The sequence below is a fragment of the Mesocricetus auratus genome, unplaced genomic scaffold (assembly GCF_017639785.1).
Source record: "Mesocricetus auratus isolate SY011 unplaced genomic scaffold, BCM_Maur_2.0 Super-Scaffold_100707, whole genome shotgun sequence".
In the NCBI taxonomy this organism is placed as follows: domain Eukaryota; kingdom Metazoa; phylum Chordata; class Mammalia; order Rodentia; family Cricetidae; genus Mesocricetus; species Mesocricetus auratus.
The window spans coordinates 8,555,434-8,577,739 of NW_024429269.1; the positions used below are offsets into that span (position 1 = coordinate 8,555,434).

Genomic DNA, 22,306 nt, shown 5'->3' on the forward strand with positions numbered 1-22,306 from the left:
CACACAAAGGTAAGGACCTCACTGAGAGGGTGGCATCAAGAAGGCATGAATGATGGTTCAGATGAGGGTACTGGGAGCTTACAGTGACCTGGAGACATGCGTTCAGGTGTGGATGTGTACTGAAGGCAGAAGTGGTGTGGTCGGTGCTCCTGAACTCCCACACAGGGAAAGCTGGCTGGGGAGGGAACCAGAAGTCGTGTTTGGGACATGCTGTGCTTTGGATGCCCAACTATGTTGAGGATAGATGGGTGGAGCTAGAATTTGGGGGAGAGTTTGTACCCAGAGATATAAATTAGAGATTAACCTGTAGCTGAGTCTTAAAGTTAGAACAGAGAGAGCCCCCATACAGATGGGAAGCATCTTTGAACTGAGCCCTAGGCACTTTTTGTAGGATTCAGAACTAACTTCCATCCTTCCTTCCTGTATATATGTATGTATGTATGTATGTATGTATGTATTTTATGCATATGAGGACTCTGTCTGCAGGCCAGAAGAGAGCATCAGATCCCACTATAGATGATTGTGAATTACCATGTGGGTGCTGGGAATTGAACTGAAAACCTCTGGAAGAGCAACCAGTGCTCTTAACCCCTTGGCCATTTCTCCAGCCTGAAGTTTCTTATGCTACAACCTTTCCCTTATGGCTGCAGCCTTGCTCTCCCGTACCCTGCTGCTGCTTCCTTATGAGCTGCACATGCGGCACAGTCTGCTGTGGATGGCACAGTGGTTGAGGGACAGTTGTCTGTGGATACAGTGGCCAGGTTGCATAGTGTTTGGGAAATGCGGTGGCCAGGAGATACAGTGGCTGGTTAGCATGGTGGTGAAATAGTGGTGTTAGGATTGGCCCTGTTGCATAGCTTGCCTCTGTGGGGGAACCAGGAGCTCCTGCTTCTGGGACTGACTGTTTTTTGGATTCCCCACTATGTGGAGGGACAGTAAGATGGATATTGGAGCCAACCTTCTTTGCGAGTCTGCCCTTGTGTGTCCCTGCATGCCTCCTCTCTAAAGGCATCCCAGCACAGCAGAGGCAGGAGGATTTATGTGAGCAGGGTTAGCATGGCCTACATAGCACAAGGCTATGTAGAAATTCTGTCTCAATTCCCAAGTCCCCTAAACAAGTTTTTTTTAAAGGCACAACTTTTACCATTCCAGGAGCTTCCTCTTGCTCCTGGCCCCTCACTTCTCTTTCATCTCCATCATTCTTTAAAAAAATGAATCCCCTGTCACCATACTTGCCCATTTTGTCATTGTTTCTCTGTGGTGCTGGGGATGGAACCCAAAAACACACATGGGCTAGGCAAGAGCTGGACAGTGAATTACACTCTACCCTTGTTTGTTCTGTGTTTCTGGTGTAAAATGAGCTCCTTGAAGTTGAGGAGTGGAGTGTCAGTGTTCACATTCTCAGGACCCAGGTATAACTTTCACAAAACAGCCTATTAAGTGCTGAATTGAGAAGCCTAACTTAAAGTCTGCACAAAAAAGTTTCAGATATTATTTGTTCATTTAAACACATATTCATTAAGTATACACATATTTTTATGTATGTCTTCCTGGGCACTCATGTCAGAAGTAGCAAGTGTATGTATGTATGTATGTATGTATGTATGTATGTATGTATGTATGTGACTATCTTAAAGATGATGGCTGCACCCCCATCTTCCCAGATACTCATGTCAGAAGTAGTGAGAGTTTCACATACAGAGATTGTTTTTTGCCTTTATATAGCTTACCTGCACTTAAATGAAAGTATGTATTTCCTCCCTAGAGTAATGATTTTTCATTTCTTCTATCACATATTTTGGTATTAAGTCTTGAGAACCCAAAGGTACATACAGGAAGAAGGACATTGTCAGTCACTTTAGAAGTTACTGGCTCCATTCAATTTACTATTGTATTTAAAATTTAAAATAGTAAGACGGACATCTTATTTTTTTCTTTAGAAATTCTGGATACCTGAAATATCATCTGGATACCTGGAATGTCATGTGTGTGTGTGTGTGTGTGTGTGTGTGTGTGTGTGTGTGTATTTGTATGTGTATATGTTTGTGTGCATGCCTATATTTGTGTGTACATGCATATTTGTATCTTTGGCCTTTATGTATGTGTTTGTGTACAATGGTGTCTGTGTATTCTCATGCATGCATTTATGTATGCCTACACATGTGTGTTTGTGTGTATGCATGTGTCTGTGTGTATATCTGTATGTGTGTATGTATGTACATGTGTGTATGTGTACATGTGTATGTCTGTGTGCTTGTATGCATGTGCCTGCATTCTTATGTATGTTTGTGTTCATGGGTGTGTCTGTGTACACAGAAGGTAAAACCTATAGAAGGCAATTTAAGACGCTTCAGGAAAACTTTGGACACCTTTTTGATTTTTTAATCTCGGGACTTGGATGTTCCGTAAAACTTTGTAATGTAACTTTGAAGTCTGGGCCTTTACCCATTGGGTGAAATAAAGAACCGTGTGTGTGTGTGTGTGTGTGTGTGTGTGTGTGTGTGTGTGTGTGTGTGTGTTGGAAATAACCATGGTTCCCCAAAAGATGTTTGGAGTCATCATAACACCCAGTGTTTGTGGACAAGTTTTGTCTAGTCAGAAATGAAGGTCGCAGTGTTCCTAAAATGAGCAAGGATGACACCAGTCTTCAGACATAAACACAGATAGTGGCCATCCTATGTGGACCTTCATGCCAGCTTCCTGCAGTCACTGTACTGATCTCAGTCTCACTTGAATGGAGTGGGTGCTAGAGAGAGAAGAACAAACCAGTGTGTTCCCAATAGCCAGTGGGCCTCTGTAGCCTGGAATAGGAAGAGTCAGGACTTTGAGCCAAAAGGCCACCATCACATAGGAATACTCCTCAGAGACAAGAAGGCTATACCTGTGGGAACTGGGTGGAGGGCTCCCGGATAGGGTAATGTCTCAAGAGAATCTGGTTATCTGTTTTTGTGAGAAGTCTCCTGACTTTTAAATCTTGACTTAAAAAAACATTTCTTTTTCCTTTAACATAGGAGGAATAGTTATCCTCTACTCAAGCTCATGGTGTCTTTCCTGGCCACACACAATGGTCAAGGACCTTCTGTGCTCCTTGGCACATTCTTTGCACTTTGGGCCCTGAGCCAGCTGAGCCTTCAGCAGGCCTCTCTGTCTGTCTCATTCTCTGCTTCAGCTCTCTGAGATGTGTGTCGGTTTCCTCCAGCACTTCAGCCCGTGCACTGTCCTGTGTCATTTCTATGATCCTGCGTGCTCACTCACCTTGAGAGCAGATCCCTTGCTGTTTTGTTGCTTGGTGTGTCATCATGGTTACATTCCATGACTGCATCCTGCATCCTGAATGTAAACATCCCCACTCTGGGCCCATGTTCCAGGTACTTTGCAAACTTTTGATAGAAGGTCTTTGTCCCATCATAGATACAAATAACAATGGTGGAATGGAAGTCTTTCCAACTCCACATTCTGCTCATGGGCTTCCCACTGCCGTAGTCAACTCTCAAGCAGCACCACCCTTGGTCCCCAGTCACAAATATCCCACTCCCCTGCAGTGTCTGCTGCTCTCTTACCAGCGGCAGAGGTCTGTTATTATCTACGTGGGTTACCACCTGCCCCTCTTTCTCACCATCCTCTGATGATTTTCCACGTACTGTTTCTTCTTTTCCCTGAGCATGTCTCTCTCGCTCTCATTCTGGCTCTCTATTTGAGATGGGGCTGGAACTCACTCTGTAACCCATGCTGGCCACACACTTGGGATTGTGCCTGAGAGTGATAGGACTTACACAAAATCTCACTGAGATTCTTGGTTTTGTCTTCTCGAAAAGCTAGATATATATCCCCAGAAGCCTCTTCGTGAATCTGTCTAATCTTAAACCAGTCTATCCTTCATTCTGTGGATGGAGATATTAACTGTGAATATTGTACTTTCATACCTGTAAGTCTCCACTTAAGGCTCGAGATAAATCCAAGGCTTCCCGATACCTGCAAGGCTCCTTGCGCCATAGCATCTTGTTCCTCTGACCTGCAGTTTATCTGCCTTTCCTATCTGGGACATTCCTGTCTATATGTCACAGACACAGTGATTTGACTCCTTTGTACTTTTGTGTACATTACTCTCTGTCTCTGAGACTCCACACATACTAGAATTCTGTGTGTGTCATAGGCCCCTACTGGTAAAAACACCACTTTCTAGAACTTTTTTTCTACTCTCTTTAAGCATTGACATCCATCCCCATTATCTCAACTCTGACTGCCTATGTAGAAACACAAATAATGCTGTAGCCTGCACAAAGGTTCACTTACTACCCACCTGGTTCCGTTGGTGACTGCCTCTGTATTACCAGGGCAACCTTCAAGCCATAAATGTAGGCAATTGAGGTTCTGTCCTTAGTCTTTCTTCAGCGGCATGTACTCCAGAAGAGATGAGATCACTTCTATGCATCTGTCTATTAATTTGGTCTTCTTTATAAACTTACAGTAGTCCATGCCAGCCTTTGTAAACTAGAGAGTGCAGTTTTGAAATAATGCAGCAGGAACTGAAGGGGGCTTAGCTACTTATGTTCATTTCCTTACACAGCATCAGAAAACTAGCACGGCCATTGGGAAACTAACTTTATCATGAAGCAGGAGAGTCTATCAGTCATTGAAATCACAGTGTACTTCTTAGGATGTGCAGCTCATCTGTGCTGGCAGATATTAACATGTATTCCCATGTGCAGACTGTAATGTGATTTATATTGCCCTCTTTGCTGAAATTTACCTGGCCTGCTTTGTCACATAGTTCCTTGAGAACACACTACAAACTTAGCTACCCAGAGAGCAGCCTCTACCATAGTTTCCTTTATAATTTAGACTCTTGTTATATTTTGTTTGGAGACTTTAACTTCCTCTAGGAATCAAGGGGCCTTACATTCAGCACTATGACTGTAAGGGACATGCTATAGGCAAAAGTCTTACCCCTAAGAATGAAAGGCATTGGTGATTCTGTAAAAGTTCTTAGTAAAATTATTCATTCCTACCAAGTGTGAAGATGCTAAATGTGGCAGATGAGCCACTATGTATCAGGGCCACTGTGCTGTCAACTGCGGGTCAAGCACTGTTCCAAGGAAGGGAATCACAATGGTCATCTTACCCTAGCTGAGTGGCAGCTCACTTGTGCAGCAACTGTCACACTCTCCTTGCAGAAGGGTGACTCCTTGAAATAATTGGCCTGTAGGAAATGTTTCTCTAAAAAGAATTTCTTATTTTAAATAATCACCTAAGGAATCTACACTCCAACTGAAAATGGAAATGCTTCTTAAACTGTGTGATTTTGTTCTGAGATGTTTTTCTACACACCTATTTAAGAACATTTGCTTCTTGTGCAAGAGGATTCATGGCTCTAAGACAAAAACTCTAGTTTGGGGGAAGAAAACAAATGAAGTGTTTTATGCTTGCTATTAATATCCTTTGTGACATGAAGTGTATATTTTCAGGGATTATCTTTTAAGCTCAACGATTTGAGCTATGTCAAATGCTGGTCACATTTGCCTTTGATAAGCAGGGTGATTGGTGGCTGTCAGACTCAGCAGGCTCCAAAGCCCAAGTGAATAGATAGCATTCTTCTCACTAGTGCTGTTTGCTAATTCACAAGCAGGCACAGAAAGTTTTCTTCGTTTACCACTTACCAAATCTCGCTTTTGGAGTACCTTTTAAAGAAAATTCGAAATTTTTTAGAGAATTGAGATGAGAAGGAGGAGGAGAAAACCTAAAAACAGGGTTTCCCATTCGCCATTCAAAGAGGGTCTATATGTGTGTGTGTTTGTGTGTGTGTGTGTGTGTGTGTATGCACGCATTAGTGTATGTACGTCTGTGTGAGGGTGTCGGATCCCCTGGAACTGGAGTTACAAACAGTTGTGAGCTGCCTGTGGGTGCTGGGGATTGAATCCGGGTCCCCTGGAACCAGTGGTCTTAAACCATTGAGCCATCTTTCTAGCCAGTGCTCTTAAGTGCTGAGCCATCTTTCCAGCTCCATGCAGTGAGATTCTTAAGAGGCTCCTGTGCATACAGTGAGCTAACCCATGACCCCACCTTAGTTATATTCTTGAAATCTCAGTCGAAAGAGATCCATTTACTTCAGTAAGCCTTAAGTGAAATTCAGAAGTGTATGATTACTAATAGCTGAAGACTTCTGCTACATTATATATCATAAAGCATGTATACAATGAATATATATTTTTCAATTAAATTGAAAACCCTAACAAATAATCATCATCTATTATCTTAGAGATACAAAGTAAAACCAATTGTAACACTATGTAGTCACTAGAAGAACAAAATCAAATGGTGCTTCCAAGTTTTGGGAAAGATAAGTAATCAATAGGAGTCTCACACGTGTTTGCTGGGAACCCAAAATGACACATATACTTTGGAAAGGTCTCACAGTTCTTGTAAAGTTAGAGATGCCCTTGCTTTGTGTCTTCGTAGGATTTCTGTTGCTATGGAAAACTACCTGGAATAAACTACTTATGGAGATAGAAAGTCTATTTGACTGTTTCAAGGGTTTCTATCTGTGGCTGGTTGATCAGTTGGTTTGGGACCTCTGATGAGGTAGTACTGCATACTGGAAGCACCTGGTGACAACTGAGCTCATGGTGGCCAATGATGGAGGGCTTACAGCCCAGTCGTACACTAGAATAAACAAATTATATATTGGACCACTACTCAGCCACAAAAGGGATAGATGGTCTAATTGATACAAGCAAATATTTCAGATGAATCTCAAAACATTAGGTTAATTGAATTGGCCAAACAGGTGAGACAACTATGTTTCTTTTAGTGAGATCTAAAAGAGGTAAGACCTAACTGCCAGGGCCAGGCCAGTGTGCTCTCTATGTCGATTACAGGGGGCTATCTTTGGAGAAGCTCACAGAGTTGTGCACTTAAAATGGGTCAGTGTGGTTGTATACTAGTTAGTTAAGCCACAGGAACACTAATTCACAGCAGCAACAGTAAGTGATAGCAATACAGAAGTCCATACTTTAAGTGTTTAAAGCTTATTTTAGTATTTTGTGTGTATGGATGTTCAGCCTGAGGGTATGTCTATGCACCAACCATATGTGTATGGTGCCATCAGAGGCTAGAAGATTGTATTGGATTTCTTGGGATTGGAGTTATAGACAGTTGTAAGCCATCACTCTGTGTGTGGGGCGGTTGGGATCAAACTTGGATCTCTGGGAGAGCAGTCAGTGCTCCTAGCTTCTGTGATACCCCTGTAGAGAATTATGGCATAGTGTGAATCCAGTAAATGGAGTTGATTTGGTCTGAGTAGACAACGCTTTTTAGGATGAAAATAGAAACATTTTGTCATAGGGAAGATGGCTGATATAGAAAAGTGTAAAGTTGGGAGCTGGTAGCACAGGAATACCAGCACCAGGGTTGGCATCATGTTGGAAGTACCTGTACCTGGTGAGGAGTTCTTGGTGTTGCCTGGTTTTTGCCTGGTGTTCACAGACTAGAAGCCAAATGTCTCTTGAAAATGGTGGAATAATTCCAGTTGAAGACCACCACCTTGTGTCTTTAAAATGCTTAGGATTCTAGAAAGTCTCAGACTCTAACCCATTTAAGCACGATTCAGTCTGTGTGCTTATGGACTTTACATTCTGGGATATTCATGCTTGAGAGCAAAGCAAACACCCTGAGCATAAAGGGCCGGATCCCTTCCTGTGGGGTAGACTTTGGCAGCCTGTGACAGCCCAAAATGAATGGCTTTGTTGTGGAAGGGCTTCTGTTAAATTTTCCAAACTTGCATTGCATCCGCTAGGTTCCCTAAATGCAAAAGCACCAAGCATATCAGTGCTATTGAGAAGGAGGTATGATTTTCTTAGAAATGAATATGAAGAAAAAGAACCGAAGAGGGTTGGTAGGATATGATGATTTCTTCTACCCCAGATGTGACAGCTGGATCTGAAGAATAGGAGGTGAATCAATGAGGAAGGGTAGAACCCGTAGCAGGGCATGGGCGTAACAGGACAGGACCATAAAAACAGCAACAAAACACAACTGGGCTGTGGACCCTGGGACATGCATCATCCTTAGATTATCTGTTTGTCCAAGGTCAGTGTGCAGGCTGTCTCTTCTCCACCCAAAAGACTAAGTATGGCTTGCTTGAATTGCTGCAATGAAACTTGAACCCTCCTGGCTTTCAGCATAGTCAGCTCAGAGGCCCCCCTTGGAATTTGCAGAACATCAAAGTGATGACTGAGGCAGCTGCTGCTCCCAAGGCTTCCAAAAAACCCTTTATGGCTCTGCTGAGCCCAAGGAGGGAAAGGGCTCCGGCCTCCACAGGTTGCAGAGTTACTGAACTAGGTTTTTTTAAGGGAAGATCCTTGCTTGCTGCAGATTGGAAAGAAAATAACTAGGGTCTGACAATGTTCTAATCTCCTGGTTTGTTTCCTAAATCTGAAGGGATTGAGAACTGACACACATTAAGGGGTCTATCTGCTCATGGGCTGAGCAAGTTTGTTCTCAGTGCTGCTCCAGGGAACATCAGAGGAACCTGGGGTGGGGAATGTCTGCAGACTTCAGTGGTGCTCCAGGGATCATCAGATGAACCTGAACTTGGGGAATGACTATAAATGAGCAACTGCAGACCTCAGTGGTGCTCCAGAGACCATCAGAGGAACCTGGACTTGGGAGAGCGTCTATAAATGAGTAACTCCAGAGCCATCCCTTGAGATGGCTGGTGGCATTGTGGTTTTATACAGTTTTATCTAAACACTGGAGAGACAGCCACAAGCACTGGCCTTATGACAACAACACAGTGTCATTTTCAGCATGACTAAGGGACAGTCATCAAGTGCAGTCACCCACTTTTGGCATCTAATTGCATATACTTTTAATCCCAAGAAAGATGAAATTATAGAACATAAATGAGCAGCTAGAAACATAAAGTTCAATATTAACACCTAGAAGGCAAATGGCAATTAAGAATCTTGGAATGTGTTTTATTCCTCTGTGAATGAACTCCCCTGTTTCAACTCCCTAGGGCCCTCATAACAGCAAAGTCCATTGCAACTTTTAGTAATTGCTGTTTTTATTAAAATAAAAAGAGTACAGTATAAATTTTAGCAACCAAGCTAAGTAGGCATTAAAGACCCTAGGATCCAACCACAATGCATATAACATCATTCCTTTGGGAAAATGATTCTAAGTGCTCAATAACTACCTTACAAATAGACTTTAGGATCATAGTCCGCTTGAGAATAAGGAACTGTGTGCAATGGCAATGCCTTCCATTGACTCACCCGAGAATGGTACCAAAGGGACTTATATTCTTCTGTACATGTGTGGTGAACTCAGCTAGTCTGGGTTTGATCAAAGCTTATTGCTGAGTAGACACGGAGAGCAAGAAAGTTAAAACAAGGCATATCCTCAAGAGAGTCAAGGGCAGAGCTGGGATGATCGAACTGCAGATGTGTAAGAAGTTTGAAATCTCCAAGGCAAAGGCGGTGTTGTGAATGGATAGAGTGGGGAAGAAATATTGAAGAACCAATTATTTTTTAAGGAAAATACAACTAAATGTGTCCCTGAAAGAAAGGTTGGATAGACTATGAGGAAGTCAAAGAGATACCTAAGACCTGAAAATATTTTTTCCACAGATTTTATCGGGGAACATTCAGAATCAATGCCTATCTATATCAGTTCATTTATGAGTTGAGCATATTCATAGTGCACCTGCTATGGCTTAGTGTGGACAAAGGTTCGCAAGAGGAGTTAATGGCTTCATTAAGCTTACAAGTTAGTATAATCATAGCCAACCACAGACATGAACCAGTGCAAGACATCGAGATAGGACATACCATCTCTTTTTAGACTTGTCATCTTGGGTGTACTGTAAGATTCACAAGAGTAGATTGCATGAAGTGTGTATGTCTGTGTGTTGTGTTGTTTTTATTACCTAGGTAGAATGGTGGCTCCTCTGATTAGTGGATATGATTAGTTGATTAAAACAGAGTTTAGCTCACACAACTTGAACTAGCACGACTGATTTCTTTGCTTGAGAAAGCTATGCATACGCTTTAATCTATGTGAGAAAATTCATGGTCAATAGAATATAAAATGGGAAACATCTTAGTAGTGTTTGCTTCTCTCTTTAGAGAGGGTAGCCACTGTGTATGTGCAGTTTGATGTCTAGTACAGCCATGGGATGCCACATTCACTTTTACATGTATCCCAGCTGTAACAGCCTTGTCCCAGTCACAGTATTAGTGACTGCTACTGTGTGAGTGTGTCTGTTGAAGTTTGTGTGAAATTTAATCCCTGGTAATAGTGTTGCAAAGTGGTGCCTTGTTAATGGGTTAATGCTGCATAGAAAAACTTAAGGCTTTAGGTTCTTTCCCCCTCCCTCCCTCCTTCCTTCCCCTCCTTCCTTCCCCTCCTTTCCCTCCCTCCTTCTTCCCTTCCCTCCCTCCCTTCTCTCTCTCTCTCTCTCTCTCTCTCTCTCTCTCTCTCTCTCTCTCTCTCTCTCTCTCTCCCTCTCCTCTCCCCCTCTCTCTGTTCCCCATTGTCCTTCTGCCATGAGGTGACATAACATGAAGCCTTGTCAACCAATTCTGGCCTCTTAATCTTGGACTTTGAGCCTCTATCCCCATGAGCCAATAAGTTTCTGTTCATTATAGACTTCCTAGACTAAGGTATCCTGAATTTAAAGCACAGAGATTCTCCCAGGCTCTGTAACTCATTATGCATGTGGTTTTCTCCTATGCACTATGCAAGCATCTAACGTAGAGGTCTTTGTTGGAAGGCCTTTTCCAAACACTCAACATGGTGTCAGCATTGCTCCTCCAGTCACTTTGTCCTCCTGGTGCTGTACTTGTACCATGCGAGTGCGACTCTGATGGCAAGAACCATGGAGCTCACCCCCTGAGCTGCTGCCTTTTGGCTTACTCAGCTCTTATAGCAAAACCACCATGGACCCTGAGAGTAGAAGAGGCATTTCCTTCATGCTTCTGGGGGCTGGGAAGTCAAGATCAAGGTGAGATGCTGGTTTGCAGATGGCTGCCATCTTGCTGTGTCCTGCACATAGTGGAAAAGAAGAAGAAGGAAAAGGAGACAAGAGGGGAGGGATGAAGGAAGGGGAGGAGGAGAGGAGGAGGAAAGAGGAGAGGAGGGAAAGGGAGGGAAGGAAATGCAATAACACTTCCATCTACACTACACCAACCGCATCACAAGACTCCACCCTTGTGATCTGACACCCCCTCCAGGCTCTACTTTATAACGGGGCTTTATTTAGTAATTTGGGGGGATTCAAGGAATTCCTTTTATGGTTAAGACCTTTGCGTCCCGAGTTGTAGGATGGGAAGAGACTCTCAAGGAGAGTGGACGTGAGTGCCGCTCTGTTCCAGGGCCTCTGTTGCTGTGGAAACTCTGGGACTTTTTCAGACCTTGTCTTTTGCTTGCCTGGGGAAGGAAGGCTGTACACATCTCAGAATCATAGATTTCCCAGGCATCGTGCCTTAGTCTACTTTCTGCTCCATGGCAGAATACCCAGACCTAATGGTTTATGAACAAAAGAAATGTATTTGGCGCATGATTGTATGGGATGGGAAATCCTAGTTTGAGGGCTGCATCCTGCAAAGACCTTTATCTTAGTTAGGTTTCTATCACTGTGATAAAACGCCATGCCCAAAAACAACTTGGGGAGGAAGGGGATTCCTTCAGTTTATGTCACAGTCTATTTCCAGTGGAAGTCAGGCCAGGAGCTTGAAGCAGGAACCCTATGCAGGAACTGAAGCAGAAGGCACAGACGATCACTGCTTACCATCCTGCTCCACATGCCTTGCTCATCCTGATTTCTTATGGCATCTGGGACCATCACCGCTGGAGTAGCACAGCCCACAGTGATCTCACATAATCACCAATGAAGAAAATGCCGCATAAGCTTGCTCATGGGCCAATCTAGTGGGAGCATGTTCTCAACCGAAGTCCCCTCTTCGCTAATGACTGGCTCGTGTCACTTTTTGCAAAACTAGCCTTCATAGGCTTCTTGCTCTGTCTTCATAATTAGAAGACTGGGGGCGGGGATGGGGACAGACAAGAGTGAGTCGCTCTTAAAAACACTCACCCTTGCAAAGCTTCTGTCACTTCATTCTGGGGACAGTAACCTGACGACCCTTATTAGGTCCCACCTTTCGATACTGCCACATTGGGATGAGGTTTCTACGTGAACTTTGAGGACACATTCAAACCATAGTGTCTCCTTTCTGTCATCTTCCCGCTGCTCATTCTTGTTCTGAAAACACCCTCCTTCTTCCATCCTCAGAGCTGCCCCACCCCACCCCTGTGCTGATGGTGTTAGGCAGCCAAAGCTGGAGCCTCTGCCTGCAATGGCGAAAGGCTGCACTCCCTAATTTACTCTTCCCAATGTCGCTATGTATGCTGTGCCTTCGTATGACATCTGGGATCTCTGTATCTCAAGGAATTTTATTCATCGGCCATTTTCCTCCTGAGCCAAGGCATGTCCATGGGGCAGCCACTGGCATGGAAGACACTGAGCTAGACTGTGCTCTGCTGAAGCAACAGGACCGGGCCCCATCAGTGGTGTAGTCTCAGGAGGGTTTCTGTCCTGCATGAATAGACCCCTGGCAGAATAAACCCCTGCCTTGTCAAGCCAGCTCTTACCAAAGTGGAAAAGCTTTTCTTCTGTCTATCCAAATGCTAAAGGCCAGGTTGTTTCCATAGAGAAATTAGATGCTTCCTGGTTGGAGAGTGGCTTAGTGGTTAAGAGCATTGACTGCTTTCCCAAAGGACCTTGGTTCAATTCCCAGCACCCACATGGCATCTCACAACTGTCTGTAACTCCAGTTCTAGGAGATCCAACACCCTCATACAGAGAAAATGTAGGCAAAACACCAATGCACATAACATAAAAATAAATAAATCACTGAAAAATCTAGATGCTTCCTTGAGACTCAGAATGGTAGAACTGAGGCTAAAAGGCATCAAGTTTTATTTTTTAATAGAAACCAGTGTAACTTTGACTGGAAGTGCATTAATTATTCATCTCTCATCACAGTGGCAAAGCTCTATCAGTGGTGACATTTATTCACTGTCGTGTGTGTCTTCCTCAATATAAATTCATGACTAAATGGTAGTAGTGCATTCAGTGTTAACTGTGTGCCAAACCCATCTTCAGTCGTTGTTTGGGCCAGCTCGCTTGTTTATAACTAAAGTGCTGGGAAGTGTTCCTAGCCTCATTTTATATATGAAGAAATGGCAACTTAAAGAGGTGAAGTCTCTTGTCCATGTCAAAGAGGTGGCAAGTGTGGAATTTGGGCTAGAGCTAACTTAAGTTATATAGATTTCTATTAAAAAGATAAGATGTCCAGTCATAGTGTGAGGTTCCAGAGCACATGTCGCTGCAACCCTTTCTGTGTCTTGGTATCCCATTGAGTATGAAATCTGGGCAGAGAGACGGTGTAAGTAGTTTCTCACTATCAGTACAGTGAACTTCAGTGTAACTAGGGGAAGAAAAAGCCTGTCCGTTAAACTTCAAAACCACACTTTAGGCTGCCATACGGCAAATTACATGAACATGTAGCTTCATAGACAAAAGATCCCTTGTCCAGAAAGAATCACTTCGGTGTATTTTTGTACTTTCTGAACAAACATAAGCTGCATTTTTTTAAATCAGTCAAAAGGTGCATTCTTATATTTGAGCACATACATTCCTCCATACGAGAACATCTTTTATTAATTATGGGAATGACTTTCATGCTTGCGTGTAACAATAGACACCTCACAGTGTTTGTTTAGGCTGGTGGCAGTGGTTTGGTTGGTATGAGCAGTTTGATTTGATTAGACAGTTTTTTCCATGTGAGAATGAGCAGCTCATTTCTTATCTCCTAATACATGGAGACAGCAGTAGCATCTGAAGTGATGAGCAGATGTGTAAGTTAATCGTAAACATATTTTGGGGCTGTTTAAAGCTTTATCTTGTGCAATCTGCGTAAGAAATGTTAGTGATTGTCCTGTAAGTTCCTATAATGCTTTTTTAAAGCTTGTGTGTGTTGTTGAGGTTCCTTTTTAAAGAACATTAAAAGAATGTATATGTATATATGTACATCATTATGCACTATATGTTTATGTACACACACATATATAGGGAGAGAGAGAGAGAGAGAGAGAGAGAGAGAGAGAGAGAGAGAGAGAGAGGGAGGGAGGGAGGGAGGGAGGGAGGGAGGGAGAGAGAGAGAGGAGTCCCATTGGGGAAGAGATTTGCATCACTAGACAACACATTTCAGACAGGTCAGATAATTGTGACTATCACAGGGTCTCTCACTCCCAGGATGTTTTACCCATCAAACAGCCACAGAGAGCATGGCAGTGACTGCACCAAGTGGAACTGTGTGTTTTTCCTTGTCCCATCTTCTCGTGTCAAGGAACTTGAAGTTCACCTTGTATGTATGAAGCCCACAGACATCATCCTCTCCCACTTTTTCCAGGCAACAAGGGCTGCCATCACTCAGCACTGCACAGACCTGGGAAATTTGCTGGGCAAAGAGAACGATGTAGCCCTCATCATCGATGGCCACACCCTGAAGTATGCGCTCTCCTTTGAAGTTCGCAGAAGTTTCCTGGACCTGGCGCTCTCATGCAAAGCTGTCATCTGTTGCAGGTGAGAACGCTTAGGTTGTGCCCAGTCCGTGATCTTGATGTGTCTGTGCCGTGGGCTTCTGGAAGAATTGATGAACAGGAATTCTGGGCTTCAAATTCTGTGTTAAGAATAGAAAAAGCTAAACAAAATATAAGTTTATCTTTAGCCATTGATGCATAGACTTTTGCTCCAAGCAGCAAGTAGCTCTTATGCTTTTGTTTCTTGTCACTCCATGGGATGGTGGCATGCACATTCAGGATGGGACTTCCCTCCTCATTTAAAGCTCTCTGAAAACACATTCACAGACACACCCAAATACTTACTTAATTATAGCAATAAGTGTTTCTGAACCTAGTCAAACTAACAATTGGAATCAACCATGACACCACCCAGCCAGAAGTTCTCATTGATTCTTTATGGAGTCTGAGAAGAGTTTTGAGGGTGGAAGTTGCTACCATTCCACTAACAGCACATAACCTGGAGGTCTGCTTCTGATAGAGATTTGAAAGTTGGAATTATGAAAATAATCTACTAGAGGTCACCATAGGTAAAGGGCCCATTGTTGTTTGTCCAGCCTGGTTCCACCACCCTTCTCAGCCCCAAATAAACATGCAAAGGCTTATATTAATTATTAAATTGTTGGCCAGATGGCTAGGACTTCTTATTGGCTAGCTCTGTCTTAATTATTAACCCATAACTACTAATCTATATATTTCCACATGGTCTTGGCTTACCAGAGAATGCCCAGACCTGTTACTCCTTTGGCAACCCACGTGGCGGGCTCTCTCTGCCTACCTTTCCCAGTATTCTCCTTGTCCTAGTCCCTTCTATCTTTCTGCCTCATTGACCAGACAGTATTTTATTCATCAACCAATAAGAGAAGCATATATACAGAAGGACATCCCCTATCTGCCCATGTCATCTAAAAGAGAGAAAAGCATGCTGGATTCCTGTCTTCTGTAGTTTCTCGCTATGTCTAAGATGCTGAGTTGCTAAGCAGGTGTGACCTGTCTTCTATGAGTTATTCAACACTGGCAGTTATTATCGTGCCACCTGATCACAAGTGCTGGCCAGTTGCTTCTGCCTGCCACCTACATTGTTCATCAAGGCACAGTCCCCAGCTTGTCAGTGGCTGAAGCAAACAGTAATGCCAGGGACGAGAGGAAACCAGATGGACCAGCCTAGTAAATTGCAACTAAAAGTCAGCAGACTATCCCCTTATACAGACTTTCGTGGGACAATCAAAATGTGTCCATCTGGGTTTCCAGGGAAGAGCCAGACAGGCCAGCAGAATGCAGGAATAGGCTCCGACCTAGCCAGCTGCCCTGGGCTAAAGAAAAACACCATGTCCTCCTCTCACTTGGGCTGCCTTCACCTGGCTTTGCGTGTCACACAGGTACAAACCTTAGGATGGCCCAAAAAAGAGCTGGAACTGCAATAGGTACAGAGAGCCAAATTCAAGTTAAATACAGTGACCATCTCATCTCCTACATAGAAGTGTTCCTTAGAAAGACCCAAGGTGGTTTCCACTTCTCTGCTCTCAGACATTTCTTGGCTGGTCTCACACTTATTTAAAAATGGCAACAACAAAAACTGAACACACACTTTGTAAACAAAGTGCTCAGTTGTTTCACCTGGGTTCAGAATTGTAAGCCAAATTTCACTTGTGACTTTAAGAATAAAGTTGGCCTTACTTCTCACTTTCTATGTTTAAAGTATAATCATTTTGAGTTACTCTTCTTTCTAAACATAAAAGAAAAAGTTGTAGGTTTTTTAAAGAATAATTTTCTGGGAAATCATTATACATTTTCTTATCATTATGGATTTGTAGATGTTGAATGTTGTATAAGAATTATAATCTAATATTCCTTCAAACTAAGATGGATTTAAATAGTGAAAAGAGGAATCTCATCACCCCACACAGGTCTCCAGTGAGCCCAGACTTTCTCAAAGATCTCATCTCTAAACTGAAAATGTCCCTGTATTCCAGTGGCAGTGACCCCATAAAAACACCCTTCAACCAGGCTCACGGGACTGTGACTGAAGTCCCAGCTACTCAGAAAACCAAGACAGGAGGATTGCTTGAGTGTAAGACATCAAGTCAGTTTGTAGAACAGAAAAAAAACCCATCTCAGTCTAAGATCCTTCTTAACTGATGTTTCCTGGGCATTCAAGTGTGACTGCCTCAATTGATACATGCTCAAATACCTCCTTCATAATGTTTAGGTAAATAGGAGTAAATTAGCCTTTATTTATATAATTTGACCTTGGAAGTCTATTGCATATTTTGATTAAATTATGCTCAATTTTGCTAATTACAGCTTGCTGTGCTCCAGTGTTTTCTATGCTATTACAAATTTTTAACAAGATCCTTTGTAGTCAGCAGGATGGGTGCCTTTCAGTTTCCTATGGGGAGTCTTAGCTGCCACTGCATTGTCTGTTGACTTGTAAACTTCCACCCAAAGACAACTGCAGTTGTAAGTTTGATATTGGCTTTACACGTACTTGGTGTTGGGGAGAATTGAAGGTGTGTGGCCTCTGGGTCAGGGTGTCTTAGAGTATTGGTGTTAATGCTTAGCATCTGCCTTGCACCACAGGCCTTGGGCTCAGGCCCTCAGTGAGGCTGTGGAATCCCACACTTCCATTGTTATAAGCACTTGGCATGTTCAGTTTTTCATTTGATTTCTAGTTCTTTTAGCATTTGTTATTGGCGGTTTGTCCTATTTTGCTCCCTTGTTGCTTTGATGAAACACTAACCAAATGCCACCTGGCTGGGAGAAAGGGGTTTAATTGGCTTACAGGTCACACTTGATCATCAAGGGAAGCCAAAGCAGGAACTGAAGCAGATACCATAGAGAAATGGTGTTTAATCGCTTGCATTTTTTATACATCCCAAGACCACCTGCCCAGGGGTACCACACCCACAGTGGTCTGGGCTCTCCCCATCAATCATTAATCAAGAAAATGCCCCCATAGACTTGCCCACAAGCTAATCACAGGCAATTCCTCAACTGAGGCTCTCTCTTTCCCAGTGACTCCAGTTTGTGTCTAATTCACTAAAACTAACTAGTACATGGTTTCTCCTTCTTAAGCAATTAATATTGTCATTGTGTGTGTATGAGAGAGAGGGATGGATGGTTGCTTGTGCCTCAGTGCACCTCTGAAGGTCAAGGAATAGATCCACAGATTTACCTGAGATCTGGAGCTGGAACTTGGGTTGCCCAGCTTGTGCAGCGGGCAGGCGAGCCATCTTGCTGGCCACTGATGGCTCCTCCTTGAGGTGATTTGTTCTATTTCGGTGGCATGTCTACCATCTCCCTATATATCCCACCATGTCTGCTATATCTCTGGAAGCCTCTGGAAGTTTTCCAAGATTTTGGACATGGGGGTCTGTCATAGCCTCGTCCTCTTGTCTTCTCCCTTTGTGCATCCCTCTTCTTGGTATCAGCTTTACAGAGAACTTTATAGGAAGGGGCACATGGGGGTGAGGACAGGGGTAGTGTTCCAATGTAAATGTGCCAAATGATGAAGCAATTCAATTCCCAGAAATAGACACAGAAGAGTTCAAAACAGGTACTCAGACAAATACTCACAGACATGTATTTATAGCAGCAATTCTCACAATAGCCAAACTGTGTCCACAGCTCAGATGCCCATCAGTTCATAAGTGGATAAGGAGAGGAAGTCTATCTATACAATAGTATTCAGCCATAGCAGTAGTACAGGCTGCAACAGGAGGAACTCCAAAACTATGCCTGGCAAAGGAAGCCAATTACAAAAGAGATGGTATATGGTGTTATTCCAACTTTATGGAATATTCAGAGTGGACAAACCCACAAAGCTAAGCAGCTAGAAGCAAGAAAGAGGGAAGTTGCTTTATTGCTACAGGCTTGGCTTTTGAAGATGTTGAAATGTTCTGGAACTGTGTGCATAGGATGATTGCGTTGTGACTATGCTAAACACCATTAGATGTTTATTCTTTAATGTGGTTAGTTTTCTAAAAATTTATTTTTATGATTGTGGGTGGGCACATGCACACACCATGTGTGTGTGGGTACCTGCAAGGGCCATCACATCCCATGGAACTGTGGTTATGGGCAGTTGTAAGCCACTCAACAGAGGTAGGAAACCAGACTCAGGACTTCTGTAAGAACAGCAAGAATTTTAAACATGGAGTCATCTCTCCAGACCTGGAAGGGTGAATTTTCTGTTCTGTGAATTTTATCACAATAAAATATGTGCACATGTGAATAAAAGAATTTACCTCATTAAATTAAATTTCACTGAATTAAAATAATGAAATATAGGTTAAGGGGAAAAAAAGGTTCCATTCTCCCCCAAAGCAAGCGACCTGCACATGAGAACTAAGTGACTGTGATGGGCAGTCAGGATTAAGACCCACAGCTTCTCCAGCTGACTTCCACATAACACCCCCACCCCACTCCCCATTGAGCCCTTACCCATTGGCTCATTGGTGTCCCAGACTTTTTCATGACCTCATTCTTTGAGCATTCTTTAGGATAAACTGTAGCATTGGGTTTGTCACCTCTGCCTATATCTCTACTCTTCTAGTATCTACTGGTCCTCAGAGTTACTGTCCCCCCCCCCCTTGGTGGTTCCATTGTGAGAGTCTTTTGTTGACAACGGTAGATACCGCTTCATACACAAGCCAGGAACCTTTTGCAAGACTGAGACACGTGCACAAATTATGAAATTGAGGTCATCAATTCAAGTCATTTTATTTGTTAATCCTCTACTGGCATCATCTTTGGTTTTTTGTTTTGTTTTGTTGTTTTGTTTTTACAAATGAGTAAATAAAGCCTCAAAAATTATCATCTTGCACATGGTCCAAGAGAGCAAGAGAAATGCTGGCATTTCTGACTAATGCCAGGGACTATCTAGTTGGATGTACATGTTACTTCAGCCACATCTGCATAATATTGTCAATATTCACATTTTTATTAACAGTTTAACTAGGTTAGATCTCTCCCCTTCTAGTTTTAGAAGATTTGCAGCTCTCCAGAGGGAGAATGTTGTGTAGAAAATGTGTAAGCCATTTTAAATGGGTGCAAGAAGGACTTCTCTGTTTTTTCTCCCCCCTTTCCCTTTTTCTTTGAAGCTCTTTGTTTTTGTCAAAATGGAAATAAATTTTATAGCAGCGACTAGTGGGGGGTAAGCAGACTTTTGGCCTCTTAGGAACATTCAGAAATGCTAAGTGACTGTGTCTCATCAGGAAGAGAGTCATGAAAGACTCATCAGTGTCTCCCATGTGAGGAAGTTGGCAATGGCCCTTCCACAGACCCCTGCAAGCGCAGGTGATGATGGTGGCCCCTCAGCAGTGCCTAGTTAACAAATGTGATTTATGACGCTAAGTATCTGGGCAGGAGATGAAGTGGAGACGAGGTCCACAGTGGGGTCGGCACTGGATGTGCATGATAAGTATAGCCGGGGTCATTATTTATATTCTTGGATGTATTTAGACGTCTGTCTCTTGGGACAGATTGAACAGTGAACATGTAAAACCTGGTGTGAAGCCACGGAACAGAGACGAGAGTGAGAGACAGAGGTTGCACTGGATATCTTAAAAGACTTTAGAGGTTTATTTTCCTACCTAAGAATTATGTATAGTTCTCATGGAAAAGGAAATTAGAAAATGGAGATAAACAAAATGGAAGTAACAGCCACAAAAGTGCCACCAGCTATCAATTCACTCTTAAGAGTGAACTGGACTCTGCCTGTGAAAATATGTTTTCTTACAATCAGGGGTGGGGTGTGAACCACAGGTGCAAATTGAAAGTGTATGAAGTAGTAATATAAACATGTTTGTAAGAGGCTGAATAGTGAGATTGGGATGTGGCTCAGATGCAAAACACTGTACTGCCTAGTTTGCTTGAGGCCATGAGTTCGATACGTGAGCAGGTGCGCGTACGTGTGTGTGTGTGTGTGTGTGTGTGTGTGTGTGTGTGTGTCTGGGCACACACACACTGTTGAATAGTGTTTCATTATTGTGACCAGTACTGTAAAGATTTTTTACAGATATGCTTTTAGGAAAAACACGTGAGAATTTCCATTAGATGATAAGTCCAAGGGTAAGCAACCTGAAAATATGTAACAAAATTTGCACCCTTTGCCTGAGAAAGTGAAATGATTTCTTAAGAGAGGTGCCAGTAGCTTTGTCCTTGTTGGGGCGAACTTGGTCTGTTTAGTAGACAAGCCTGGATTCTGAGCCCCAGTTTTGTGACAAGATAGAGATAGAGGTAGAGGTATAGATATAGACATGTGTGCATTGTGTGTGTGGTGTGTGTGCACATATATATGTATAGATGTATATATGCTATATGTGTATGCCAAACAAGATGTGTGTGTGTGTTTGTGTGTGTGTGTGTGTGTGTGTGAACCCACCACCACACAAAAATAAAACAATGATCTAAAGTGAAAAATCAACCTGCTGCTGTGCTGAGCAGAAGTGGCTGGTTTTGTATGCAAGCCTCATCCTCACAGCTTCTATCATGACCTGAACTCAAGCCTGTCGCTTGGCCTCACTGAGATTACTTAGAAATGGCTTTTCGTTTGGTCTCTTCCCCCATCTAGCTATTCACATTAATGACTTCAACTCCATAATGGGAAATCAGAGCTTAAGGCATCTTGTGTGTGGTATCCTTCAACCTTCAAGTGACACACAGAATTATGTCCAAGCAGAATTCAGACACAGTAATTAGAATTGTGCCACCAATTGTTTTTTCATTGGCCTCCATGTTGGTAGGGATCCAGCCACACACTTGCAAAAATAAAACTTTCCTATGGTGTCTTTCATGACGTGACTGCTCAGCAGTGTGCATGTCCAGCTGTAGCCTCACTTCCTGGTTGGCATTTCAATTCAAGGAGCATTGTTAACTTGTCCAGGCTGCACACCTTCCTCTAGATTGTTTGTGCTGTGGCTTAGCATATTTTCAGATTTGTTGATTGCATGCAGTTAAGGCAGAATTCATAACTTGCCTTGTTTTGTCATTTAGCGCTAACACGGTGTTATTTGTGTGGTTAAGGCAATTTTACTTCATCTTTGCTAGTTTTGATACTCTTCTGAGGATGAGTGATCTCAGATGTATTGCTTCTCAAATAAAAACCACTTATAAAATCTGAGAAATTTGAAAATATTTCCCGGTGTACTTTACCAGAGTGAAAAAACACACTGATGTGCATGTATTAATCTATTCAAACATGACACATTTAAACCTGAATAGCTTCCATCATGCAATATTAATCCAAACTAGGAAAAGAGAAGGATTTCTAAGTAATTATGTCTGATACTGAAAGATAAAAAGTAATTTTTTAGATTTAAGATAACATGTTTACAAAGGAAGGATTGTTTTCATATCAAATAATTCATACAGCAAATACATAATACCAACACTCTGCAACAGCAACTCTAGATTATTAGTGATTTTAGTTCCCTTCAAACCAAACATAATGGATTTGGGGTGTTTTGTTTTGGGATGTGTGTGTGTGTGTGTGTGTGTGTGTGTGTGTGTGTGTGTGTGTGTGTGTGTGACTCTTGGAAGGTTTAACCCAGGGTTCTGTATGTGCATTGAGCCTACCCCCTCCAGAAAAGTTATATACTGTCACAGTATAGAACGCAGAGGAAAACTAGAAACCACTTAGCATGTCGACTTGATTGCTTAT

The 22,306-nt window shown here is 42.7% G+C and overlaps 1 protein-coding gene across 4 annotated transcripts in view; it reads left to right on the forward strand.

The window, feature by feature from the left end:
* The window catches only part of Atp8a2 (ATPase phospholipid transporting 8A2), a 547,410-nt gene that overhangs the window by 268,765 nt on the left and 256,339 nt on the right, over positions 1-22,306 (forward strand). For all 4 annotated transcript variants that reach the window (XM_040740602.1, XM_040740601.1, XM_040740603.1 and 1 more), the window contains one exon: positions 14,475-14,647. In XM_040740602.1, coding sequence (XP_040596536.1) covers positions 14,475-14,647 — 173 coding nt within the window. The remainder of the gene's footprint in view (positions 1-14,474; positions 14,648-22,306) is intronic.